General features: G+C 46.0%; 6 protein-coding genes across 9 annotated transcripts; 4 read left to right on the top strand and 2 right to left on the bottom strand.

The window, feature by feature from the left end:
• The first annotated feature begins 143 nt into the window (after window positions 1–143).
• Window positions 144–3,634, top strand: Pdhb (Pyruvate dehydrogenase E1 beta subunit). 2 transcript variants are annotated; one of them, XM_017143662.3, is made up of 6 exons: window positions 144–284; window positions 351–591; window positions 1,422–1,583; window positions 2,517–2,928; window positions 2,993–3,112; window positions 3,175–3,634. In XM_017143662.3, exons 2-6 carry the CDS (start codon window positions 400–402, stop codon window positions 3,384–3,386), a joined length of 1,098 nt encoding a protein of 365 aa, XP_016999151.1. In that variant the 5' UTR covers window positions 144–284; window positions 351–399; the 3' UTR covers window positions 3,387–3,634. The 2 variants fall into 2 exon arrangements, with proteins under 2 accessions (XP_016999151.1, XP_070073053.1); XM_070216952.1 differs by lacking the exons at window positions 2,517–2,928; window positions 2,993–3,112; window positions 3,175–3,634 and adding an exon at window positions 1,836–2,363.
• A 319-nt stretch (window positions 3,635–3,953) lies between these two features.
• Atg14 (autophagy related protein 14) lies at window positions 3,954–6,398 on the top strand. Its single transcript, XM_017143585.3, has 3 exons — window positions 3,954–4,348; window positions 4,415–5,466; window positions 6,024–6,398. The coding sequence occupies exons 1-3, from the start codon at window positions 4,041–4,043 to the stop codon at window positions 6,176–6,178; spliced, it is 1,515 nt and encodes a 504-aa protein (XP_016999074.2). The 5' UTR covers window positions 3,954–4,040; the 3' UTR covers window positions 6,179–6,398.
• Window positions 6,399–6,473: 75 nt separating this feature from the next.
• On the bottom strand, window positions 6,474–11,287 carry yem (yemanuclein). Its single transcript, XM_017143584.3, has 6 exons — window positions 10,071–11,287; window positions 9,804–10,016; window positions 8,839–9,685; window positions 8,612–8,759; window positions 8,316–8,555; window positions 6,474–8,255 (listed from the first exon to the last, which is right to left on the bottom strand). Exons 1-6 carry the CDS (start codon window positions 10,311–10,313, stop codon window positions 6,956–6,958), a joined length of 2,991 nt encoding a protein of 996 aa, XP_016999073.2. The 5' UTR covers window positions 10,314–11,287; the 3' UTR covers window positions 6,474–6,955.
• A 384-nt stretch (window positions 11,288–11,671) lies between these two features.
• On the top strand, window positions 11,672–16,960 carry Ctl2 (Choline transporter-like 2). Of its 2 annotated transcripts, none has more exons than XM_044395646.2 (4): window positions 11,672–11,822; window positions 12,111–12,393; window positions 13,763–14,095; window positions 14,477–16,960. In XM_044395646.2, exons 3-4 carry the CDS (start codon window positions 13,772–13,774, stop codon window positions 16,541–16,543), a joined length of 2,391 nt encoding a protein of 796 aa, XP_044251581.1. In that variant the 5' UTR covers window positions 11,672–11,822; window positions 12,111–12,393; window positions 13,763–13,771; the 3' UTR covers window positions 16,544–16,960. The 2 variants fall into 2 exon arrangements, with proteins under 2 accessions (XP_044251581.1, XP_070072935.1); XM_070216834.1 differs by having other exon boundaries at window positions 11,690–11,832.
• A 2,319-nt stretch (window positions 16,961–19,279) lies between these two features.
• LOC108058720 (choline transporter-like 2) lies at window positions 19,280–21,743 on the top strand. The gene is made up of 2 exons (XM_017143645.3): window positions 19,280–19,612; window positions 19,782–21,743. Exons 1-2 carry the CDS (start codon window positions 19,295–19,297, stop codon window positions 21,741–21,743), a joined length of 2,280 nt encoding a protein of 759 aa, XP_016999134.2. The 5' UTR covers window positions 19,280–19,294.
• A 28-nt stretch (window positions 21,744–21,771) lies between these two features.
• dgt6 (dim gamma-tubulin 6) lies at window positions 21,772–24,193 on the bottom strand. 2 transcript variants are annotated; one of them, XM_070217272.1, is made up of 4 exons: window positions 23,233–24,193; window positions 22,727–23,167; window positions 22,150–22,667; window positions 21,772–22,097 (listed from the first exon to the last, which is right to left on the bottom strand). In XM_070217272.1, exons 1-4 carry the CDS (start codon window positions 24,089–24,091, stop codon window positions 21,951–21,953), a joined length of 1,965 nt encoding a protein of 654 aa, XP_070073373.1. In that variant the 5' UTR covers window positions 24,092–24,193; the 3' UTR covers window positions 21,772–21,950. The 2 variants fall into 2 exon arrangements, with proteins under 2 accessions (XP_070073373.1, XP_016999136.2); XM_017143647.3 differs by having other exon boundaries at window positions 23,230–24,192.
• Window positions 24,194–25,249: the final 1,056 nt, after the last annotated feature.

Here is a 25,249-nt window from a genome sequence, read left to right on the forward strand (position 1 = left end):
ATACGATATCTTTTACCTTTGTTGAAATGATGATACGGCCAATTGCGTAAAATTGTAAATTTGACTGATTCCAATATATAAATAAATTTACCAAATATTTAAAAATCATATTTTAAAAATATATATTCTGAAGTCTCAATACTTTTAAATCAAATTTTTAAAAGATGGCATCTCTGGTAAGTTTTGACAGCAGTGTGACCGCAAAATTGCGGGTCTGGTATATTTTAAGCGTGCAGTCTGGCCACACACCGCATTTTCACATCAAAATTTCGGGACGGAAGTCGGTGCGTAGAATCATTGCCCATTTAAGTTAGATAATAGCTCTCAAACACCGAAACTCACGCCTGCAGCCGGATACGAAACCGATAGACCCATAGGAAAGCGAACCACACGCCGACGATGCTCCGATCCCGACTCATCCAGGCGGCCAGCTCCGCCCAGCGAGCGTTCTCCACCAGCCAGAAGGCGCTGGCGGCCAAGCAGATGACCGTGCGGGATGCCCTCAACAGCGCTTTGGACGAGGAGCTGGCCCGCGACGACCGGGTCTTCATCCTGGGCGAGGAGGTGGCCCAGTACGATGGTGCCTACAAGGTGAGCCCTGCCACTAGCTACCATTTTTCCCGTCCCCTGATTACGTAAACACCAACCATCAGTCGGTTTGCGCTGACAGCTGATGCAGGTGAGGAGAGGAGGGGCGAAGGGGGGAAGTCGGAGGAGTGCTGGGCCTGGGGTGATATATGCGTGCTATATGTAACTACTGATAATGATTCCGAATAGGTCGCTGCGAATCTGAATGCGTGATCGAAATTGGCAAGGTCACGCAGAATGTGTGTGACTGTCGTCTGCTGATAATACTTGATTGCCCCATAAAATCACGATTTGTTTACCCATCTGTCGGTAGTTTGGGTGCCGGCAAATATTTATAGCAAATCTATACAAGTGGATGAAAAATTCATTTATGTTTTTCTCATTTTTTGTTTGTTTAGGGTATACTAAGAAACACATAAAATTAGTTGCACTGTTATCATATCGGAATAAAAAGATAAAAAGGCTTTTAATCATAAAGAACTCCCTCTAAAAATTCGTGTTATAAATCAGAAAATTTGAAAAATATTTAAGCAAAATGCGAACAGTTATTTTATTTACCTCTTGAGATGAATCAATACTTAGAATATATCTATTTCGCCCAAGTACATAAACTAGCATCTAATATTCCTAAATATAAACATCTATTACATTATTCGGGAATATTAGATGCTAGTTTACATTACATTATTCAACATACCATTTAAGAAAACTGTCCCCCAATAAAATACACCGTCGAGCCGAAAGCCTCTAAAATTCTTAGTTAGTTCATAGTTTTACACTCTAAGTTAGCTTTATATAAATAAATAAATACATTATTCAATTTCTTGTTCTAGGTATCCCGTGGCCTGTGGAAGAAGTACGGCGACAAGCGCGTCATCGACACGCCAATCACAGAGATGGGCTTCGCCGGCATCGCCGTGGGAGCTGCCATGGCCGGTCTGCGTCCAGTGTGCGAGTTCATGACCTGGAACTTCTCCATGCAGGCCATCGATCACGTGAGTTCCCTCATCCTATGCCTAAGAACCACTCCAGCAGTAGGCTAACTACTCATATTATCTCATTGCCAACAAAGAAGAACACGAAAATCCAATCCAAATGCCCCAAAACTCCACTAGCTAGCTAATAGACCAATTCAAGTGCAAGTTGTGGCCGCGGCGCCTAATGGGATAATATGGGTGGATTAGCTCCTGCCCCAGATATTGCTCGGATTTCACTAATCCCCACCCATATTATCCGATTATGTGCAGGCAAAGGTACTCGATTGCGCCAGGCCGCCAGTCGGGGATCGACCTCTGCCGGCGAGCCTCATTATCGAGAGTCCTCGCTCCACCTGGCTCAACGAGATCAACGACATCCTGCACAGAGATCGAGTGGGCGAGGTGATTGCCCCGCCGCTGGACAAGAGCAGGCCGGACAAGATGGAGGCCGCTCGCCTCATCGTCATCCGGCGGCGCAAGATGAAGAAGCACAAGCTGAAGAAGCTGCGCCGCAAGATGAAGTTCGAGTGGGCCAAGGTGCGCCAGCGTCGCGAGATGCGCAAGGAGAAGGCCTTCCAGGGCAAGCTGATTGCCCAGATTAAGCAGGCGGAGGCCTTCAGCGCGGAGCAGCACGTGGCCGAGGTCCTGCGGCAGGCAAACGAGACACCGCTGCCGCGGTTCTGGAAGGGACGCCGCCTGCCAGCATTTATCATTAAGCAGAAACTAGGCATTAAGTGAAGATCGAGACGGAAGTGGAGCGGAGTGTAACAAATAAAGTGCGACTTGTATTAACTTGAATTGGCGAATGAGCGGTTTCAGGGAGGAGGCAGTTGAATTTAACAGAATCAACAGAATATAAAATAGTTATACCCATTATCATTGGTTTCCCATACATAATATGAACAATTTTTCATTTAAACTAAACTTATCTTGTTTTACCATAAACCCTAGATCATCAACTCGGCCGCCAAGACCTTCTACATGTCCGCTGGTGCCGTAAACGTGCCGATTGTGTTCCGTGGTCCCAATGGAGCCGCCTCCGGAGTGGCCGCCCAGCACTCGCAGTGCTTTGCCGCCTGGTACGCCCACTGTCCCGGCCTGAAGGTCATCTCGCCCTACGATTCCGAGGATGCCCGTGGCCTGCTGAAGGCCGCTATCCGTGATCCCGATCCCGTGGTGTTCCTGGAGAACGAGCTGGTCTACGGTACCGCCTTCCCGGTGGCCGACAACGTGTCCGACAAGGACTTTGTGGTGCCCATTGGCAAGGCCAAGATCATGCGGCCGGGCAAGGACATCACCCTTGTGGCGCATTCCAAGGCGGTGGAGACATCGCTCCTGGCGGCTGCCGAGCTGGCCAAGAAGGGTATGTATTGTATTGTATTGTGACCCTAAAAATCAGCTAACTTTTTCTTTTACTCACTCTTTAGGTATTGAGGCCGAGGTCATCAACCTGCGCTCCATTCGTCCACTGGACACGGCCACCATCTTCGCCTCCGTTCGCAAGACCCACCATTTGGTCACCGTGGAGAACGGCTGGCCACAGCATGGTAAGTGAAAAGTACATAAGAATAAAAACAAACCTTCTATCACTTTTGTTTTATCCTTCTAGGCGTTGGAGCTGAGATCTGCGCCCGCATTATGGAGGACCAGACCTTCTTCGAGCTGGACGCCCCCGTGTGGCGTTGCGCCGGAGTGGATGTGCCCATGCCATATGCCAAGACGCTGGAGGCGCATGCCCTGCCGCGCGTCCAGGATGTGGTGGACGCGACCCTCAAGGTTCTGGGCGGCAAGGCGGGCAAGGCCGTGGCCGCCGCCAAGTAGAAATCCGAGTCTAGCCGCACGATCAGTACCCCGAGCTAATTAAATTTACAGTCCTCGTCGAAACGCTGCCTCTGGTCTAACCGAGCTGCCCCCCGAAAACATAGTGCACCGAACTGGAAATTGAATGATTTGGAAACTAAGCAGCACCGATAGTGGGTTATGTTTATTTTTCAATCGTTCTAGTTTAATTATTTGGTTATAGAAATCTCTTGTGAAAATAAACGAAAACATTTAAATACGCCAGAAAAGTGTTGTAGTTATTTGTAAGCAAAATAATAAAAACTATTAGGAACTGAAGTTGTTATCATTAGTTTGAGCTGTTCAAAAAGTGCGCGCTCTCGTTGCAGCCCTATAATCCAGAGTCGTTTTGCAGCACTGCCCCGTAAGTTTTTATTTATAAAATGGGATTCGATGACAACGAATCATTAAATAAACAATTAATTCTTTCTTGTAATTAAATTTGAGTTCAATTTTTCGCCAAAAAACTAGAACCAAAACAGGGTGATTCAATAATTAAAAGTCTAAGGTGTTGCCAGACTAATTTCCGATACTTCGATCCACTGCGATAAACGATAAAGTAAAATTAACAATAACAATACAATACACAACAGGATCTAACAAGTTCTGGCAAATAAATGCAATGCTCTGGCTGTAATGGCAAATAGCTCCAGCTCCGACGAAAGCTGCAAGGCCCCCGACAACTTCCGCATCTCGAGCGCCTCCACGAACGGCGATGACGAGGAGTCCAGCGACGTTGCAGGATACACAACGAAGCGCAGGCCAACGGCAAAGAAACTGCTGAAGGATGCGAGCGCCAAGGATGCGGGCGCCACTGCGCCAATGGGCAGCCACCACCATATGCGTTGCCCACTGTGCCACAGCTGCAGCGCCAGTCGCTTCCACTGTCGCAATTGCGTCAGAAACGGCAACATTACTCACAGTCAGGCGGAAAGGCCCGAAAGGTTGGCTACCCACCTTATCTGAACAGAAAAACTCATGTAATCCCCATCGATCTTACAATATTTCAGCCTCACGGAGAAGCAGCAGCGCTACATCAACCTGCAGGCGGGCCTGAAAACCTTCAGCACGCGCTACGAACGCCTCATCGAGCAGCATCGCTCCAACGAGGATCGCCTGATGGCCATCAAGGCCAAGCGAAAGCAGCTGGAGCTCCTGCAGCAGCTAATCTCGGGCACGGACAAGAGGCTGCGCGTCCTGGGCGAGCGGCGGGATGAACTGCGTCGTGCCAATGCCGAGAAGCGAAAGAACCTACCCAAGTACCCGGAAAAGGTCAAGATGCTCGAGGATTACGTGCTGGACCGAGTGGAGAAGATAGAGAAGCTCAGGGAGACGCACATGGGGCTCCTGGACAGCATCAAGCAGGCGGCGCGACGGAGCATTCAGCAGCTGGTCACCTATGTCTTTCCCATCGCCGAGGTTGTACTCAAGGAGGAGCAACAGCGACGGGCCAGCGTGGAGCGCAGCGAGGAGGCGGAAACCATTGCGGCACTGGCCGATGCCAAGAATACGTCGTACATACGCGGCAAGTGGGTCTTTCACGGCAGCGGGATCAGTGAGGTTCAATACAGGATCGTGGGCCCTTCTCTGCCCGCCAACGGCGACTATACCGCCTATCTGGACTGGCTGGCGGACAACAAGGACGATGTGCCGAAGGCCACGGCCAACGAGATTACGCCCAGCCGGTTCGAGGCCTACCGCATTGTGGGCGGCCTCACCTACACGGCGCAGCTGACGCAGCTGCTCAGCTTCTACCTGAACGTGCGGCTGCCGCACAAGATCGCCTACGGGGACTTCTGTCGCAAGCTACTCAACGAGGAGCAGTTCCGGCGCAAGATCTCGCGGCTCAACTCCAACATTATGTATCTGGCCTACACGCAGCAGGTCAAGTTGCGCGCTCTCATCGAGCAGCACACGCTGGAGAATCTACTGGCCATCCTGGATCTGGAGCGCAGCGATCTGGGTCGATTCGGCCATCTGGACGTCACTAATGCGCCGCTCATGAAGTCTGTGGATTCCCTACTAATCGGCATTGAAACGGCCACGGAATCGGAGTCTGAGGGTGAGTCTTTGTTATTTGTTTTAATGGTTATCGTTTTAATAAATAAGATATAATACAAGAATCTTGATCGATCGATCACAAATTTGGTAAAGTCCGGCTTTCCTTATCCAATCAGTTAATTTTTTCAGGGACCGAAAATAACTGTTATTGTAATTTTTCTTACAAAAAAAATCACGAACTTAGAAGGGTCCTAAAATTGTTTAAATGCACCACTATTTTTATTAGCCATTGTAGTTTACAAATCCGTAATGATTTTTATAATAAAACTCAAAAAATAACTGTTATTTGTGGATTTTTATGTATAACAGTTATATCCTTGACACTTTTGAAAAAATGAAATAATTAAAAAAAACGTGCTAAAAATTTGGCAACCGCGCATATTTTATAACTATATTTTTTTAAATTTATTTTACCCAAAATAAAATAAAATTTTTTTAAATACAGCACTATTTTTGTTAGCCATTGTATTATTTTAAAAATATTATACAAAAATAATGATAATTTGTTTTTAATTTAATACAACTATTATTTAACTAACTTATCTGGTGTTCATCCAGATGAAAACTCCTTGCGCATGGACTGGGAAGCGGTGCCCAGTCTTACTCCACAGCCGGAACTGGCGGATCCCAATCTGATGCCGACGGCCAACCAGCAGTCCACCATCGCCTTCGTGCGCATGGCGGCCACCTCGGTGCTTCGCTGGATCAAGTGATCCCGATCCCAGACCAACCACCCGACAGCCCGATAGTCCGGCTATATATCATCATCAGGCACGTGTGTTATCTTTTACAAATTAGGCTAAGTTATTGTTTCCGTGACAGTGCGTTGGAGTTCTCTGGCAGTCGCTGGTTTTAGCGTTATCTTTATGGTTTACAGAACTAATTTTGTATCGATTCAATATACATACATATATATTCGCTGTGTGCAAAGAAGGAGCGCCTTTTGATTTACTTTTATTACATAACTTATTCGCCTTTATTTAATAAAAATGGTTCTCTATAAATAAATATATATATATAAACTTGCTTTATTAATGTTTGCAAAGTACACTGACTTAGTGGGTAAACGACTCAATGAGAAAACAATAATGAAACTGGTGCAAATGATTGGAAGGCAGACACAGCTGCGAATGAAACCTACCTAGAACCAGCCCTAGAATCTTAGATTAGAATCGCCAGGGGAACGAGCTGAGTGATCCTGGCTACATGAACTTTGTGGGCAGTTGTTGCGCGGGCGGGTGAGCAGCTCCAGCTCCAGTCGAGTTCACCACGTCGCCGGCAGCGCTTGGTTGCGGCAGGCTGGGCTTAACAAATACTTGTGGCAGTGTGTTGGCAGAGGTTCCCACCTGAGCGGCTCCGTTCGCAAGCAGGTCGTAGCGCGGCGACGCATGGCTCATCGTGGAGAGCACGATGGCGGCGGCCATTGCCTCCTGGTTGTAAAAGGCCGTCACTGCAGCCGGAATGGGCTGCTGTGCGACCGGACCCGATTGTCATTGGCGCGACGGCGTACTGGGTGCCGAGGATCCCATTCCTCCTCCGGTTGCTCCCTTGACGTTGTTCGGCGAGAAGGCCGCTTGAATGAACTGCTTCTCCATCTCCTTCAGATTTGACATTGTCTTCATTATATGCGGATCGGTGAGATCGTAAACTGGGCCCAGCGATCTGGGGCTATTGTAGATGTACATGTTATTCGTGCTGAAGCCCAGTCCATTGACCTGCCCCAGCGACGATCGTCCCCTGTTCTGAGTCTTGTTCTTGGGCTTTGGCTGAACTTTCTTTTGCGGCTTCGAGGCAGGAAAAACGCCCACGATCTCAACGCCATCCGACTCGCTGCTGCTCTCCCTGCCCACCGGCGTGGTCTGCGCAGCCTTGGAGGTCGAGGTGATGACGCTGGTGGTGGCAGCCAGCTGCTTGGACGTCTGTAGTATTTCGCTGGTACACTGGTAGTCATCCAGATTGATCACATGCGGCGAGGGCCGCGCTCCAGCGATCACCTTGGCTTGGTTGTCACTGGAATGCGGACTGGGATTCCCGCTGGCTGCCAGCGTGGCGGCCGTAATCAGATTGTAAAAGTTGCTACTGCTGTTAAGGTCCATTTTCCGGCTGGGCGAGGCCAAATCCAGTACCGTGCTGGCGGCTGCGGCTGCTACGGCAGCAGCATTTAGGGCCGCTGCGTGCGCCGAGGTGCTCGGCATGGAGAGCAGCGTGTCCAGGTGGGGCAGGTGGTTATTGTTGTTGTTATTGCTAATGGCTGGCACACTGACCGCCGCCGTGGCAGCCGGCGCCAGCTGGAATTGCGGTTGCTGGGGCAACTGCTTGGCCACCTTTTTCTTCGGCGGCTTGTTGCTCTGCTTGCTGGGCATCTCATTCAGCTTGCGCTTCAAGCTGTTGGAGGAGGCACTTGTAGCTGAGTCCGTGTCGGAGTTTCCCCGCGATCGGGGCTCCTCCGCTGGCTTCAGGTAGCTGCTGGCCTGCGGCAGTTGCTCGGGCACAGAAGCGGCAACAACGGGTTTCGGCTTCTCCTTTGCCTTCACTTTGGCGTTCTTGTAGCGGGTTATCTCCCGTTGCAGCTCATCCAAACGCATCCATCCGTTGGGCCACAGGTCCACCACCTTTTCCTTGAGATACATGTTTATAAACTCCTCCAGCGAATCCTTGCGCTTGGCGAGGAACGCGTAGGACGTCCAGCGAGCCTGGTAGACATCGTACAGCAGTTGACGCAACTCGCTGGTCCACTGGAACTTCTTGCGCGGCATCTTGGGCGGCAGCTCGGAGTTCACATCCGCCGCTCTGAAAAGGATTAGTCTAATGTAAAGCATTCTATACAACTCTTCCCTCTCCTGATCTTACGCCTGTTCAGCAAAGGTGCGCAGTTCCGTTTCGTAGTTGGCTATTGCCTTGGGCATGACCACAGCCACAGCCCGCCGCAGCTTGTCCAGCGTATTGGTGGACTTCTTCTTCTCCTCCTTGGCGCGCACCTGCTTGCCCTTGCGCAGCATGTAGTACTTGGGCAGCTGCAGCTGATACTCGATGTGCGAGAAGACCATGTTGCGTTCGTTGCGATCCGTGCAGAGTACCGCCTCGTACACTCTGGAGAATGATGAGAAATTAGAGGTTTTCCATTTACACCAGTGCGGTAAACTCACCGGAGTAGCAGAGGTGCGAGCCTGGCATCCAGGCTAAACTTCTTGCCGCACATGTCTCGACTCCTCACCGCTTCTTTGAAGCTGTTGACAGCGGTCACAATTTCCGCATCCAGCGTGGCGGGTAGCACAGTGTCGGCGGTGCGAAGATCTTGAAGGTAAGGAGAATGTAGATTAGATATATACAACAATAATATACAATTGATTAGTTCTCCTCATCAGTAACTCACTTTCCTGCCCCTCCTTGCCTGACTGAGCACCCTGTCTGTCTGCCCGCCCTTGCTCCGTGGCCGACTCCATGTCGCTACTGTCGCTGTCGGAGACGTCCGTGGAAATGCACTTTAGTTCGCCGTTGACGACGCCCTTGACAGCTGCCGTGCCGCTCTGCGACTTGAGGAAGCTGTCCCGCTTGGCCTTCAGCATGTCCTTGACCGTGGTCGTCTTGACCACCTTCTTCAGTGCCTGCGCCTGGGCTTGGGCCTGACTCTGGGTCTGGGGCAGGGCCTGCAGCTGACTGGGTGGCTGAATCTGGACCTGACCCGGAACTTCTTCCGTATCCGAAATCTCCACCGTACTGGGACGCGGGGAGTTCGAGGACGAGGAGGTGGTGATCGGCTTGACCGGTGGCTTCTTGCCGCCCGCCGAAGAGCTGGAGCCTGGCTTGGACTTGCCCGTAACAATGACCTTTGGTCGCTTGGCCACATGATTGTCTTTGTACTTGCTGCTCGATTTGGCCGTGGCAGCGGAGTCCTCGTCCTCGAGGCTCTCGCTCTCGGAGTCATCCTCGGAATCGCTTTCGTCCTCCTCATCGGAGTCGTCCTCGGAATCGCTCTCCTCCTCCTCCTCGCCCTCGCCCTCTCCCTCTCCATCGTTCTCCTCGTCATCGTCGGACGATGAGGAGGAACTTTCCGAGCTGGAGGAGATCATGCGCTTGCGCGATCGCTCCGGCATTTTGATGATGGCATCGGTTCGCGTGGTGTAGGACTTTTTGGTGAGGTTCTTGAACTCCAGGGCGCCGCAGTTGATGTAGAAGCCGCCCTCGAGGGTCTCCGCCTCCGCCGGTATTATTTCATCGTACTGGAAAAAGAAAGGAGTAAAAGTTTAAGTTTAATGTACTATATAATTAGTTGGAAAAATATTAAAAAAATTCCTAAAGGGTAAACATAATCCCTAAGTAGATTATACTTCTTCTTACAGCATCGGTGTTGTCGATGAAGGAGTCCGACTCATCGTAGCCCATGCCAATGTCCACGTAGTCGTCCTTTTTGCTCTTGCCCCTGCCTGTGGCATAGGAGTTGCCGTACTTGGCCTCCAGCTCCTTGACGATCCGCGCCACATCGTCATCGTTGTCGGCGAAGGGATCGGCGTTATTGCAAGTGGTCACCTGCTTCAGCTTTTTAGCCTTTTTCTGTGGGTTACAAACGTTTTAGAGGGGGTTTTCTCTAGAGAATTAATCAACTACCTTCTCCAAGTACAAAAGCCGGGGATAGTTAAACTCGGGATACTTGTTCGAATCGGTCTTGAACAGATCGAGCTCGATGCGGATGCACTTGGCGGGCTTGGCCGCGGGCTTGGAACCGTTGCTGGAACCGGCGGACGGAGGAGCATCCGGCTCCAGGAGGTTGCTGCCGAAGCGCGAGAAGCCCGCATCGCCCTGGATGATCGAGGTGAGGGTGACGCGCTTGTGCTCGCCCCCCCTTGACATTTCCGGCGGGCAGAGTAACGGAATATCAGTGGTGGATTAATGCTAATTCGAACCCAAAGGGCCTTCCCGCCCTTTTTTTTCGAAAGAGCCGCGTGTTCTTCGTCGCTCTGTTCTCTCCGCTCCTCTCCTCTCTCCCTCTCCCTCTCGCAGCCAAACAAAAACAACTGAGACGTCGCTGCTGCTCCTCCTCTTCCTCCTTCTCCTGCTGCTTTTCCTCTTGCTTCCTCTTCTTCTGGGGATATGTCTGTTTTAGGTTTTCTGCACGTACACCAAGCAACCACTTAATAACCGTGGCAATTTCACTGCTAACTGCACTTGGTTGGCTCACAAGTACCGTTTATCAACATAAACAAATAGAGAGGACCTGCGCCGGACTGCAGATTGCACCACTTTAATCGCTGCCGCCCGCTTTGCAGCTGCATCCGCCACCCACGGCCACGAATAATTGTCACTTTTCTGGGGGAAAGAAAAAGTGGAAACTTTTTTGGGGGGTTTCGAATTGGTGAGCTCTGCCGGCACGAAAACAACACAATCTTTAACGGCCGAACACCGGGGACGAAACACACTCAATCGACGCTATCAATGGGGACATTTAAACGAGTGGGCCAAGCGCTTTTCGCACGGCCAAGAGCGCGATTCTTAAATTGTTTCTTATTAAAATCCTCAACGCTACATTCTCCGCTCCACCCCTCTCCACCGATCCGACCCTGCTTTTGGCTTTCGCAGCCGCGTTGCGCAGCACTGGTCGGTTTCGCAAATTAAACGCGGCCGTTCACACCTGCACGCATTAAGTGCCCACACTTGATGCAATCCGCTGCAGCGGACACCATTCAATTAATAATTTAATTTTATAATTACCAACTATTAACGTTTTAGAAACTAGTAACTCAAAAACAAAAATTTCGGCTTTAAAATTTAAAAAAAATGTATTTAGAATCACACGTGGTATGTTGTTTTGATTATCTCTCATTAGAGAATAAATTTGTTGTATGCAAAAGTAGTAGAAAGAGTCTTACACTAATGTCCTTGATCATATGATTGTAAATAACTTGATGGAATCAGCATAATGATTTGTAGTCAAGGCATTCTGTCAGTTTAATCCTGGATTGAACAGGGAAAATCTAAGTAAGAAAAATGTACCCACGTATACCATGGGTTTGTTTTAATAAATCCCCTAAAAAGCCTTAAAATCTATTTTTCTTTACTGCTTCAGTGCAAATTCGTTATAATTGAGAAAAGTCTGCAAAACTTTCCAAAAACTAGCCAGATCTGGCTTGAAAGCAGCCGACAATGAGCGCTGGCTGCTATTGCATCCCTGTGCAGTGCCCACATTCCACACACATTTCAGGTTTGTTTTGAACAAAACGCTCCGCTGCGCAACACTGCGCGGAACAGCTGCTTGGAGTAGCGGACCGCGGGTGGGGGCCGTTTTTTTGGGGCGACTCATTATTATTTCGTTTGTGGAGCTGGTTACTTCGTGGAAAGTCAAGTGCTCGCTGTTTAATCAACGTAAGTGCAAGTGAGTCGCAGTACGTGAGCTTGAGGGGGGTTTTACTATGCGCCAGCACCACCAAAAAAAACAAAGAGTTGCATGCACAGAAATTCGAATTCGGTCGAAACTGCAAGCTGTTATTATAACGGGAACGGGAACGGGAATGGCTGTGCTCGTTATCGGGTGAAAACGATTAGGATTGTGCAATTAACAAAAGTGTGCCGTGCTGCTCTCCTCACAACCCAATCCCCAAGTGGTACACACCCATACATACATGCCAACTTATGCTGCCTTTATGCTTGCAGCCCCCACTTTTAGGTCTTTACACGTCTGTGTGTATATTTATCCAGCGAGTGCAAGTGACCGACGTCCAAAGAGCAACGTACGGAGCTCCGACTTTCGCCGGATAAGTGACTCCATCCATTCCTGTTCAGGAATCGAGCCGAACAAAAAGCACCCACCACCCCACCCACTTGTAAAAAGTGTCATGAGACAATAAAGGAACATAAAGAAAGAAAGGAAACGCGAAGGGAAGAGTGGAGCTCCTTTGTTACATCTCTGGAAGAATCGCTCGGCTCTGAAACATAGGTGAGTAATACTCCTCCTCCATTAGCAAATTACGGGGCCTTGTACTTGTAGCTCCAAAACTACAAGGGGAAATCGTTCAAATAAAGAACAAGACACTACTATTGTAAGATAAGAATTGCCACTGCTTTCTTTTATCTAAAGTGACGTAGTTCAAGGTAAATACAGTGCACACTCGATACTGAAAATTAAAAGGTTAGGAAACTATATTTAAAATTATTTTTGTTAAGTAGTTTTTAGAACTTATAAAGTTTTATATGAAAATAAAGTAAATAGTTTTTTTACACACGGTTCACCTTAACGAGTGTCGCCTGTACCACTGGCGAAATGATAAACTACTCCCCAGACATTGAAATTCCCATACCGAAATGGAGTTACGGCATTCGACCTTGAAACATGTGGCCGAAATTGGTTTTCCAATTTTCTATGAAAAGCAGTGTTTATTTTTTTGGTAATTCATCCATTAAAGGCGGCGGCGGGTTTTCCATTTGAAATGGACTGAAGCCGCAAACCAAAATAAAGCGATACACATAAACAAACAACTGGCAGCAACAAGTGAGCGCACAAATTTAATTCGCTTTTAATGCGTCATTATTGCCAATTTGTGACATGCTCGAGTTGCTTTTCTGCTACATACGTTTTCGCCGATTTTTCGCATCCCCAACACATTCGTACGGTTGACGATCGTTATCAGAGATCGGAGACAGGAAAGCTATTAAGTGTAAATGAGCGATACTTAACCTTTTATACGATTTTTATTTTTAATCATAATAGAAAATTCTGTCAAAATGATAAGATGAAGAATTTCTTTTGGGAATCTACCAAATTTTACGAACAGCTTCCGCTTCATAGTTTATTATCATCGTAAAGCCGCTGGTCGCATGCTATGTCATAAATTATTTATTAATTGTCTTGTTGTACATATGTACATTAGACAACTGGAAGAAACAAATAATAAAATAAAATATAATTATTCGACTGTACTTGCGCCACTGAGATATTTATATTATTACAAACCAAGAGTCATCCTAAAAATTAAAAATTTCCCATTGCTGCATGTTGATAAGAACGTGTATCATCGTAATTGCAATCAATTTTAGTACAGCAAAGATCATTGGCCGCTCCCAGATAAGATCGAACCATATTTTATCGCTGACATATTAATTTTTCAACAAGAACCGCTGGTGGTTGCCTTCACCACTAACCCGACCACCCACTATATGTACATTTGCGGTTCCATTTTTAAAACAATGACGCATCTACGGAAATAAATTACATGAACTGTGCCTGACGGCCCAGACTCATTACCTAGAGACGACAACCCATCGATGATAGTGTTATATAGCATTCGATTCTTCTTTGACTTTTTCAGTAGAGAGCGATGACGGAAAGCGTGGAGCTGATGAACAAGTACGGCGAGCCACTGCGCTACGACCGCAACTTTACGGGTCCCCGGCAAAGGGATCGCAGCTGCACGGATGTGCCCTGCCTGCTGCTCTTCGTCCTCTTCCTGGGAGGATGGGCCTACATCGCCCAGTACGCCATCAAGAACGGTGATCTCAACGCACTGTTGGTGCCGACAGACTCTTTCAACCGAAAGTGTGGCAAGGACTCCGGGGTGCTGAATAAGAAAAATCTATTCTTTTTCGACATGAATAAGTGCATAGATCCCATCGTACCCCTCACTGGATGTCCCACGCCGCAGGTAAAATTTAACATTTTAACTTAAAAAAATTCATAAATATTTACTAAAATGTTTTCTTATCACAAAAGTACACAGAAAACACACCGATATGAAATAGGGTTATTTCTACCTTATGAAATAGGGTTATTTCTACCTTATTTCATATCGATAAAAAGCCGATATGGTTTAGGTCAAACTTAAGATTTGAACATATCAACATGATATTTTATCATATCATAAAAAATAAATAAAAATAGATTAACATAATCTTTATTCATATCAAAATGATATGAATAACTTGATCTTAAAAAATATCAAATTGACCATTACCATTTTTTGTTCTGTGTAAAATCTTAATTTTATAGTTAGTTAATTTCATTTAAATTAAACCTATTTAAACAGGTGTGTGTGGAGACCTGTCCCAGGCAGACATTCGTTTGGGACACGATGAAGGATCAACTCAGCTTCGCGGAGCTGCACAGTCGTCTCATCTGCCTGACGGAGGAGCACAAGGCGCAGATTCGCACCAAATCGGACATTGAACAGGCCATTAAGCAGAATCAATGTGCGCGCTGGTACATCAAGAGTGCTCCGTTCCTGCAAAGATGCCTCTTCGAGTTTTCCCAGGGAGTGTGCGACTACATCCCCTCGTTCCTTCTGCAGGGAGGAAGATCGAGGCGGGAGCTGCAGCTGCTGCCAGGAAACACCAGCACAGAAACGCAACGGCAGGCCCAGGTGATGGCCCTGAGCATGGCGGAGGCCCAGGCTCTGGTTGTTCCACAGGCGAATAGCAAGCAAACGCCAGTGGAGGAGGAACCGATCGTACAGTGCAAGCGCAGACTCAACGAGGCCGTTATCAAGGAGAAGATGATGCAGACGGACACGAGGCTGGCCAAGCTGGTGGGCAACATGGTGGCCCACTTCTACAATGGCACGCACGACGCCCAGCGTTTGGGAGAGGAGATAGTGGAGGATCTGGTCAACTCCTGGTCGATTGTCCTGGTGGCTTGCTTCTGCACTCTGATCGCCTCACTGATTTACATCGCCCTCATGCGCTGGCTCTCGGCTCCGATCCTATGGTTCTCCATCTTCGGCGTACTTATTGGTCTTTTGGTGGGCATCTACTACACGGTGAATCAGTACCTTTTCTGGGAGAAAACTCCAACGGTGCCGCTGCACGGCTTGAATTTGCAATCCACGGTCAAGAACGTACTGCAAAACCAGAACACCTGGCTCTATCTGTCCATCTTCGTGGGCGTGTGCTTCGTGGTCATCCTACTGCTGGTGATTGTGCTGAGGAAGCGCATCCGGATAGCCATTGCCCTGACCAAAGAAGGCAGCAAGGCGGTGAGCAGCGTGATTAGCACCGTCTTCTTCCCCATCTTCTCCTGGATACTCTTCATGGCCGCCATAGCGTTTGCCATCGGTGTGGGCTTGTATCTTGGCTCCATTGGAGACCCCTCGTTCAGAATGGTGCGTCAGTTGACGGAAAGTGGCGAAGTGACCACCGAGGATTGCGTCTGCGATGGTCCAGCCATTAATTACACAGTGGGTGGATCATGTGTCCCGCTGGTGTTCCAGGAAAATTGCGCCGTTCGGCAGACTACTTTTTTTTCACAACGCATTGCCTGCTCGAAAACCACCTGCAGCTTTGACTCGATTACCAATCCGCCCAAGATTAAGTTCGCTATCGTCTACAACGTGTTCGGATTCCTCTGGCTGAGCTTCTTCATATCAGCCTTTAGCTACATGGTGCTGGCCTCCACGTTCGCCCGGTGGTATTGGACCTTTAAAAAGAGGGATGTGCCGTACTTCACCCTCACCAGGGCCTTCTGTCAGACCGCTTTCTATCACCTGGGAACCGTGGCGTTCGGGTCCCTCATCCTGGCTATCGTCCGGTTGATCCGATTGGTGCTCGAGTACATCCATGAGAAGCTAAAGAAGTACGACAATGCGGTGACGCGGGCCATCCTCTGCTGCATGCGCTGCTTTTTCTGGCTGCTGGAGACCTTCCTGAAGTTCCTCAATCGGAATGCCTACATCATGTGCGCCATTCACGGCAAGAACTTCTGTTCGAGTGCCGCGGACTCGTTTAACCTGATTATGAGGAACTTCCTGCGTGTGGTTACACTAGACCAGGTCACGGACTTTTTGTTCTTTTTGTCGAAACTGCTGCTAACCGCGGGAGCGGGGGTGTCCACCTACTACTTCCTGGCCAATAATCCGGCCATTATTCAGCTACATTACAATGCAGTGCCCACCACGGTGGTGGTGATTGCTGCCTTCCTCATAACGAGCGTGTTCTTCGGCGTCTACTCGACGGCCGTGGACACGCTGTTCCTGTGCTTCCTGGAGGACTGCGAGCGAAACGATGGCTCCCCGGAGAAGCCCTTTTTCATGTCCAAGCAGCTAATGAAGATCCTTGGCAAGAAGAACAACCTTCCGCCGCGTCAGCGCCGCGGGAAGTAGAAGATTCCGACGGGAAAAGGCAGTGCAAATTATCAGTTAATTGAGATAAAAGATATATATATAAATATGTATTTAACCTAGCCCGAAATCGAAAGGGGTTGTGAGCGATTGCTCAACCGGCTGCAATAGGTTTGCATGAAATGCAGACTTCTTTGCCAATACTCTTAATCTTTAATCTAATGTATATAATACGCCAGTATCCATATGTAAAAGTTTTTTGTGCGGCTAGATGTGCGATCGAACATGTGATAGGCGCGGACCATAAAGACCAAAAGCAATACGATACAATACAATAATTTGTATACAGAAACACAAACCTACATATCTCACTTTCATGCAGCTTAAGTTAACGATATACTTATATCACTTTGATTATAGTTTACGAATTTAATAAAAATGAATTTAATTGAAATCATATTTTCTTTTTTTGTTTTTGATTTTAATTTACTTTCAAACATTCTTTCAGACATTTTAAATATAATGTCTACCCTTAATTTAAGGTTATGTTTTTTAATAAACATTAGTTTTTCAATTAAAGTGTTTTTAAAATTATTTCACTTATTACTTAGCTCAAACGCTCAAATCATTCATCTCAGAAAGTCTGATTTTGCAAGGAAAAAAAGACCGGACAAGCCGTAATAAAGAACAGTAGTTATAAGGATGTGTGACTTTTAAAAGAATATATAATAAAACTTAATACTGCCTCAACTGTTGTTTATTTACTATTTATTTACAAACCTCAAATCCAGAGAAAACCTTGCCTACTTTCAGCTGTTCATATAAATTCTTAAAAAAGCGATAAGGCATCTTATACATTCAAACTAATACTGCCCTTAGAATTTAACATTTAAAAAACACTTAGTTCTGTTCTGCACAGCGTCGTGACCAGACTTATCGGTCTTAAAAATTTGAGAACTCCACACACGGGCCCGAGATTCGGATACCACCAATTTTGTAAGCGCTTCAAACTTTACAAAATAATTTTTTAAGAGGTGCCGAAATAAACAATTCTTTTTGCGATTCCTATTTTTTTTATTTTTTTTTTGTATCCACAGTCTTAAAAAATATGTGTTCAAAAAAACGCGTTTTTAATGAAAATTCTACCTATTTTTTAGTTATTTATTTTATTTTGACATTGCTAAGTACTCAGCAATTTTTAAGGCACCTTCTAAAATTCGAAAAACAATAAAAAATGTTTTCAAAATGGCGTTTTAAATTATTTTTAAAGTTTTTGTACGTTTAAATCAAATAAAAACACCTCTTAACGAGGTAAAAACTAGTGAAACTAGGTGCGATACCTTCAACGTACCACATTTTAATTTAAAGATTTTTGACGAAAAATTATTACACTCTCACAATTTTATACTACTTATCATATCAACTAAAATAATTTGACGGGGCATTTATCCCATCGTGCCCCAACAGCTCCAAATTTCGAAATTATCCCTTCTTCAAGTGATAAAATGCTTGCCCAGCCCATCAGGAACAATGTTGGTCAAACGTTTTATAAGTTCTTTTTAAGATGACGGAAATGACGTCGTTTCTTGTCTTTTGTATGTAATTTGATTATATTAAATAATTAGTTATCACGCAGATTGTCGAAAAATCTGACTCAGTGAATTACACATACATATGTACAATGTACATTGTATTTGATTTCAGAGAAAAACTTGACAATTTGTTCCGCTCTCTGATACCGAAATTTTCAAATTCCCGAGGAAATGAGATTTTATTCTTCGATATGTCAATGAATAACTCAAAAAATATTTTAAAAACGAGGACGGAAGCTAACTTCGGCAAGCCGAAGTTTTAATACCCTTGCAGATTTTACGAATTAAAACTTGACTAGACTAGCAACATGCATTAATAAACAACAAAATATTTTATAATTGAAAAAATAAAATTTTAAAATTTTTCACCCTATTGTTCCTATGGGAGCTATAGGATATAGACGCCCGATCGGCACGCGCGTTTACCCTAATGAAGGTACGCACAAAAAAATACGATTTGGAAAGTTTCATGGGAATAGCTAATATTTTGCGCGAAATATCCTGAAAAACGTCAAATTTTGACCGATTTCACCCTATTGTTCCTATGGGAGCTATAAGATATAGACGTCCGATCGGCACGCGCTTTTACCCTGATCAAGGTACGCACAAAAAAATACGATTTGGAAAGATTCATGCCAATAGCTCTTACACTGAGCGAAATATCTTCATTTTTGTGAAAGCTATATCCGATTGTTCCTATGGGAGCTATAGGATATAGACGTCCGATCGGGTCGGCTTTCAAACTTGATCTGCGTACACATGTTTTAGGACGACTGTGAAAGTTTCAAGGCGCTAGCTTTTAAACTGAGCTCGCAAACGGTATTGAAACAGACATACAGACGGACAGACGGACAGACGGACATGGCTATATCGACTCCCCTATTGATCCTGATCAAGAATATATATACTTTATGGGGTCGGAAACGTCTCCTTCACTGCGTTACAAACTTCTGACCAAAATTATAATACCCTCTGCAAGGGTATAACAACACACGAGTCATATTTTTTTCAACCAAAAATAATAAGAATATTAGGAAACAAACTTTAGAAATCAAATTTCCACATCTAAAAGCTGAAACAACCGTTTATTTTCTCATCTCAGCTAATGATATTGGTGGAAAAAAGTGTAAACAAAAACCAAAACCCGAGATTTATCAATTTTACTACAAAATATCTTTATAAGGAATTTTTTCAGTAAAAAATGAAGGAGAAAAGCGAGGATAAAGAGACGGAGTATGGCAAGCCATTGACCTACGACAAAAACTTTTCGGGACCACGACAGCGCAATCGAAGTTGTACGGATGTGCCATGCCTGCTGCTATTCGTCCTCTTCCTAGGAGGATGGGGCTTCATCGCCGAGTTTGCTGTCAGGAAAGGCGATCTCCAAAGGCTTGTAGCGCCCATGGACTCATCCAACAAGGTGTGCGGCGTAGATCCCGGCGTGGAGAATAAAACGAACGTATTCTATTTCGACATGACAAAGTGCCTTAATCCGCTTTTGGACTGTAAGACACCAAAGGTGAGTCAGATTTTTGTAAATAGAAGTCTATGTATAGTCTATTAATCTAACTGGTTTTAATGCCAATGCTCTTAAGAATAATTCTAAAAATTTTTGATTAAAAATTTTACAGATGAAGCAAATAAAAAAGAAATTTATTTTCCAATACTAAACTTTAATCTATTTACAGGTGTGTTTGGAGTCCTGTCCCACACAGGTGTTTCATTTTGATTTAATGAGGAGGACCAAAACTTTCAAAGAGCTGCACAGTAGACTTATCTGCCGGACGGAGGAGGATAAGTCGAAAATTCGTACGGTAGCGGAAATGGAACATGCCATCGATCAGAATCTATGTGCGCGGTGGTACATCAACAGTTCTCCCTTTCTCAACCGGTGCCTCTTTGACTTGTCTTTCAATGCATGTGATTTAATCTCCTCATCCGCGCCGCAGGACCAAAAATCACTGTCAACTGAAAAGGGTGTTGATAGCATCACAGCCAAAATCCTAGAAATGGTCTTGAAAAGCACGGGTCAAACGGCTGAGAATTGCAAACTCGGATTCAACAGTGACATTGTTAAGGAGAAGATGGCGCAAACGAAGTCGCAAATGGGTAAGATGGGATGCAATATGTTGCCCATCTTTTTCAATGGCACCGAAAAAGTGCAGAAAGTATGCGAGGAAGTAATCGAGGATCTGGAGAAGACCCCGATGTTTCTTCTAAAGGCCGGCTGCTGTGCGCTGATTGCCTCACTGATCTATATAGCCCTGATGCGCTGGTTCTCGGGTCAGATCTTGTGGTTCTCCATCTTCGGCGTGCTCATCGGCCTCCTGTTGCCTCTTATTTACTGCATTACTCAGTATATCCACTGGAGGAATGCAACTGAGGAGCCAAAAACAGATCTCAGCGTAGAAAATATCGTTCAAAAAGTCTTGCATGACCAACACTTCTGGCTCGGTCTATCTATCTTTCTTGGCCTGTGCTTCGTGGTCATCCTGCTTATAGTGATTGTGCTGCTGAAACGCATTCGGATTGCGATAGCCCTAGTAAAAGAGGGCAGCAAGGCGGTGAGCAGTGTGATCAGCACCATGTTCTTCCCCATCTTCTCCTGGATCCTTTTCATAGTCGCAATAGCGTTTGCCATCTTCGTGGGCCTGCATCTGTTCTCCATTAAGGAAGCGTCTTTTAAGATGGTGCGTCAGTCGGCGGAAAGCAAGGAAATCTGCAAGTGCGAGGGCCCGGCTTCCGGCTACACAGTGGGTGAATCTTGCAGCCCGGAAGAATTTGAGCAGCACTGTTTCATTCAGCAGACCGGAGATCACGAGAAATCACCAGTGCCTTGCTCTAGCACCACCTGCAGCCTTGACGACTTCGTTCTTTCGCCTCTGATTAAAGCGGCCCTTTTCTACAACGTCTTCGGCTTCTTCTGGCTGAGTTTCTTCATCTCCGCCTTCAGCTACATGGTGCTGGCTTTCACCTTCGCCCGTTGGTACTGGACCCTAAAGAAGCGGGATGTGCCATTCTTCACCCTGACGGGAGCTTTCTTCCAAACTGCTTTCTACCACCTGGGAACCGTGGCCTTCGGTTCGTTCATCCTGGCCCTGGTTCGCGTTGGCTGTTTGGTTCTGGAGTATCTTAATACGAAGGTGAAGGCACATGACAATTGGGTGACTCGGGCCATCCGATGGCTCCTGCGTTGCTTGTTCTGGCTTCTGGACGCTTTCCTGAAGTTCGCGACTCATAATGCCTACATTATGTGTGCCATCCACGGCAAGAACTTCTGCTCCAGTGCCAAGGAATCCTTTAAGTTGGTTCTGAGGAACTCCCTGCGAGTGGTAACGCTTGGCTTCGCCACGGAGTTCCTGTTCTTTCTTTCCAAAGTGTTGCTATCGTCTGGCGCGGGTGTGTCCACCTACTTTTTCCTGTCAAATTATCCGGATGTTATCAAACTGCATTACAATTTAGTGCCAGCCATATTGGTGGCGATTTCCACCTACCTTATAACGTACGTGTTTTTCGGTGTCTACTCCACGGCCGTGGATACGCTGTTCCTGTGCTTCCTGGAGGATTGCGAGCGAAACGATGGCTCGCAGGAAAAACCCTATTTCATGTCCAAGCGACTAAAGAGGATCCTGGGCAAGAGGAACCAGTAGAAAATTATATTCCCGGGAAATAATTACATTTTTCATTTAGCATGAAAAACTTATTTATTCTAATGTATGTTTTGTTTCTATATAATACTACATTTTACATCTCTTTCAACAACGGGCCACCAATATCTTTAGAATTTCAAATTCAAGCCCTAATAAATATACACTACTATTATCTCAGCAGCAATTGCGGTATTTCATTAACTTTCACTAATCTATAATATCTTTAAGCACACTATCGCTGATGTTTTGCAGATCGTCATCACCTCCGATCTGATCAAAACCAAACTTGTGCGAGACATTTAATGCATTCTGGTCGTTTTCTGCGTTTAAATCGGGTTCAAGTGACAGCGAGTCCTGTAAAAGAAGTTCCATCACATAGTTCATTAAAAATGTGGCTGCCACTTACATTAAATGATCTGTCGTTAAGCTGAAGACGAGGAGTATCTTGCTGTTGGCTGTCGCTGGGAGGTACAAGCGCATCCAGTCGACCAGATGGTGAGGTGCTGAGATTCAAGACATTCCGAGACACCTGGAGAACCTTCATCACCGCTGCATTCTTGGCGATCAGCGAGCTGTTGTTTTCCGAAGTGCGCGGAATACGTTCGATGCGGGTGCACTCGCTGCCGTTCAGCGGTGTAAAGGGATCGCTGGGATCCGCAGGTGACCTCTGCGGGGAGATAGCCGCTGCTCCTGACACCGGTGGCTCATCGAAGCCAAAGGAAGCCTGCATTTGCTTCCACTTGCTTCCGAGAGCGGAGAGATTTGGCTGCGGCGCCGTCTTGACTTTGGATGTATTCTTGTGAATGGTGCGCAGCATTTGCATTGGATCGTTGATCTTGGATCGGTTTAAAGTGCCATTCAAGTCAGTGCCAGTCGACTGATCAAGGATTTTTGGCTTTCGTGCTGATCGAGGCGGCGCAGGTGCTAGAATTGCAAAGATAATTAGGCTCGCTGTCAAGAAAAGATCAGTGATAACTACATACCAAGCAAACTATTGCTTAACGCATCGAACTGTTTGTCATTAAAATCGTCCTGCAGTGCCAGACGAACTGGAGCATTGCGGCCAATGCCGCCGGCTAAGTCGATCCTGATGGGAGGAGTGGAGACAAACTTGGAGCTGATAACTGAATCAAAACGAGGCGTGGCCGGCGGATGCAACTGCCCCCTGGCGGAGGCACTTCCACTTCCACTGGCACTTTCCTTCTCCTTTTTGATCGGCTCATTTAGCTTTTTAAATATGTTGTTGAGCTGGACTTCGGTCTGGGTCAGTTCCTCGCGAAGGGCCTGCAACTCGGTGGTGACAAACGCATTTGATTCGTTGTAGTGGTCGTTGGCATCCAACTGATCGGCAATCGGGCTACTGATCCGATTGAACGCGTTCACAAGGGCTTTCATCCTGGAGCCACCCAAGGGATCGTAAAAGTCTGGGAAGGAATTGATTTAATTGATATTTAGGTTTTCAGGGACACAAACTAGAATCTCTCACCACCTTCTGTGACAAGATCACAGTCGAATAGCACTCGCAATCCCCGCAGGGCCTTGTCTACCGCCTCCCTGCTCTGATTGTGCTCCGCCTGCTTGGATTGGAACTGTTCGATGGCCTCCTTGAGGCCACATAGAGATTTCTCCAGGTCCACTTTCCTGTCGGTTGGTTGGGTTTGCACCCGCTCCACGCCGAGTGCGGCATGGGCCTCGAATTCGTCCAGGAAACCATCGTCCACCAGCTGCTCCTCGGGCACTCCCATGTCCGTTGATAGTTCCGATATCTGTCGCCTGATCTTCTGCATTTTTTGGCGCAACAGGACCGTATTCTCCTCCAGATTGGCCACATACCCGGAGGAGTACTCCTTCATCACGGCATTTTGGCGGGCCATTACCTTGGCGCACACATAAGGGGTTCCCGCCTCCAGGCCGAGTGACTTCTCGCGCTGTTTGATCTGCTCCTGGATCACAAAACCCACGAACTCAAGCAGAAAGTTGATGAACCTCATGCCACCGGGCATGACCACCAGATAGGACTTGATGTTGGCCCAGTGCAGCTGGTGCTTTTCGTTCAGATGCTTCAGGTACTCCACTGTGCTGGACCTGAAGTTGGCCTCCGACTTCTTGTCCGTGATGGGCCAGAAGAAGCGCCGCTTGAACTCCGCGGGATCGAGCAGTCGGAAGAGGTAGTGCATCACGTGAACGAAGGCCACTTGGTTGGGTTTCAGGAACATGTCCCAGGCAATCAACTTGCGTAGGTCATCGGGCATGGGATGCACCAGAGCCAATCCCTGCAGCTTCCTGTGCAGCTTCTCGCTCTGCTCCTTCTCCTCGGCCTTCCAGGGCGCAATAGTTGTGCGATCCATACTCTTATTCAATTAAATTAAATTAAATTCAAAAAACAAAAAGTAACTATGGCGTTGGTGTTTGAAGTTTTCCCTCGGTTTTTGTTGTTTTTTTTATGCTGCGCAGTGTTACCAGGCGAACTTACACAAAATCATTAAACAAAATGTTCTCACTATATGTTTTGTGGCGCCAAACGCAACACAGTGGACGCAACGCGCGGAATGTTTGAATATTAAAATAATCTAGCTATTAAGCCATTAACAAAAAAAGTATTTTGCATCAAATCAGGAAATTAAAAAATAATAATAAGTCTTAATTTTCGGGTATCAAAAATTACGTTTTGCCATTTTCCAACAGATGGCGCATATTGCAGGAAGATATACTAATTTAAATAAATGATAATGACTTTTAAATACCTTTTACTCAGCTAAAGGGGGTGCAAGCAGCACAGCGACTGATTGAAAGCGTGCCATCTAGCGAAAATAATCAGACAATTTCTTAGATGTCGCATTTTATTTTTATCTTATTTGTAATAAGCATTCGAAAAGTATTTTAACATTTTTTACCAATTTTTTAATCACTGTATAACGTATATTTTATCACGGTGCTAGCTACCGGAAGCAAAGTTGGATTATTTGCACACCGTAATCAGAGCTACAAATTTAACTGGAACTAGTATAACGCACCATTTTTCATAAAATCTTTGTTTACTTGGAAATCTAATGCTGGGTTTTAAGATATAAACTTAACTTAAGCCGGCCTAAAAATTAAATCCACAGTTTTGTTCTGCACACCACAGAAACCACACGTATCGTTCCTAAAAGCCTTTTTAAGACTTTAGTGAAATCCTGCCACATAGCACTACCAACTTATAGATGAAAACAGATTTTTCATCCTACTGCCTATATTTTACCCTGAGTTCCTTAAAACAGGTATATAAATAATAAACAACACAGAAGCTTTAAACACTTAACCATAGATACTTTAAATGATGAAATACTTTGTATAGGACAATATTTATAATTCAGCCGTTTATAAAAAGTGTAAAAAATCGCGAATTTTATCTAAGATCTTTTAAATTTTGTTGGTTTGCAAATTACTATTCACTCTTTACGGTTTTATCTACAGACCCTGTTGAACACGCTTGGAAAGATTACATTTTTGATAATTATTATAAG

This window comes from Drosophila takahashii, chromosome 3R, assembly GCF_030179915.1.
Source record: "Drosophila takahashii strain IR98-3 E-12201 chromosome 3R, DtakHiC1v2, whole genome shotgun sequence".
Taxonomy (NCBI): Eukaryota; Metazoa; Arthropoda; class Insecta; order Diptera; family Drosophilidae; genus Drosophila; species Drosophila takahashii.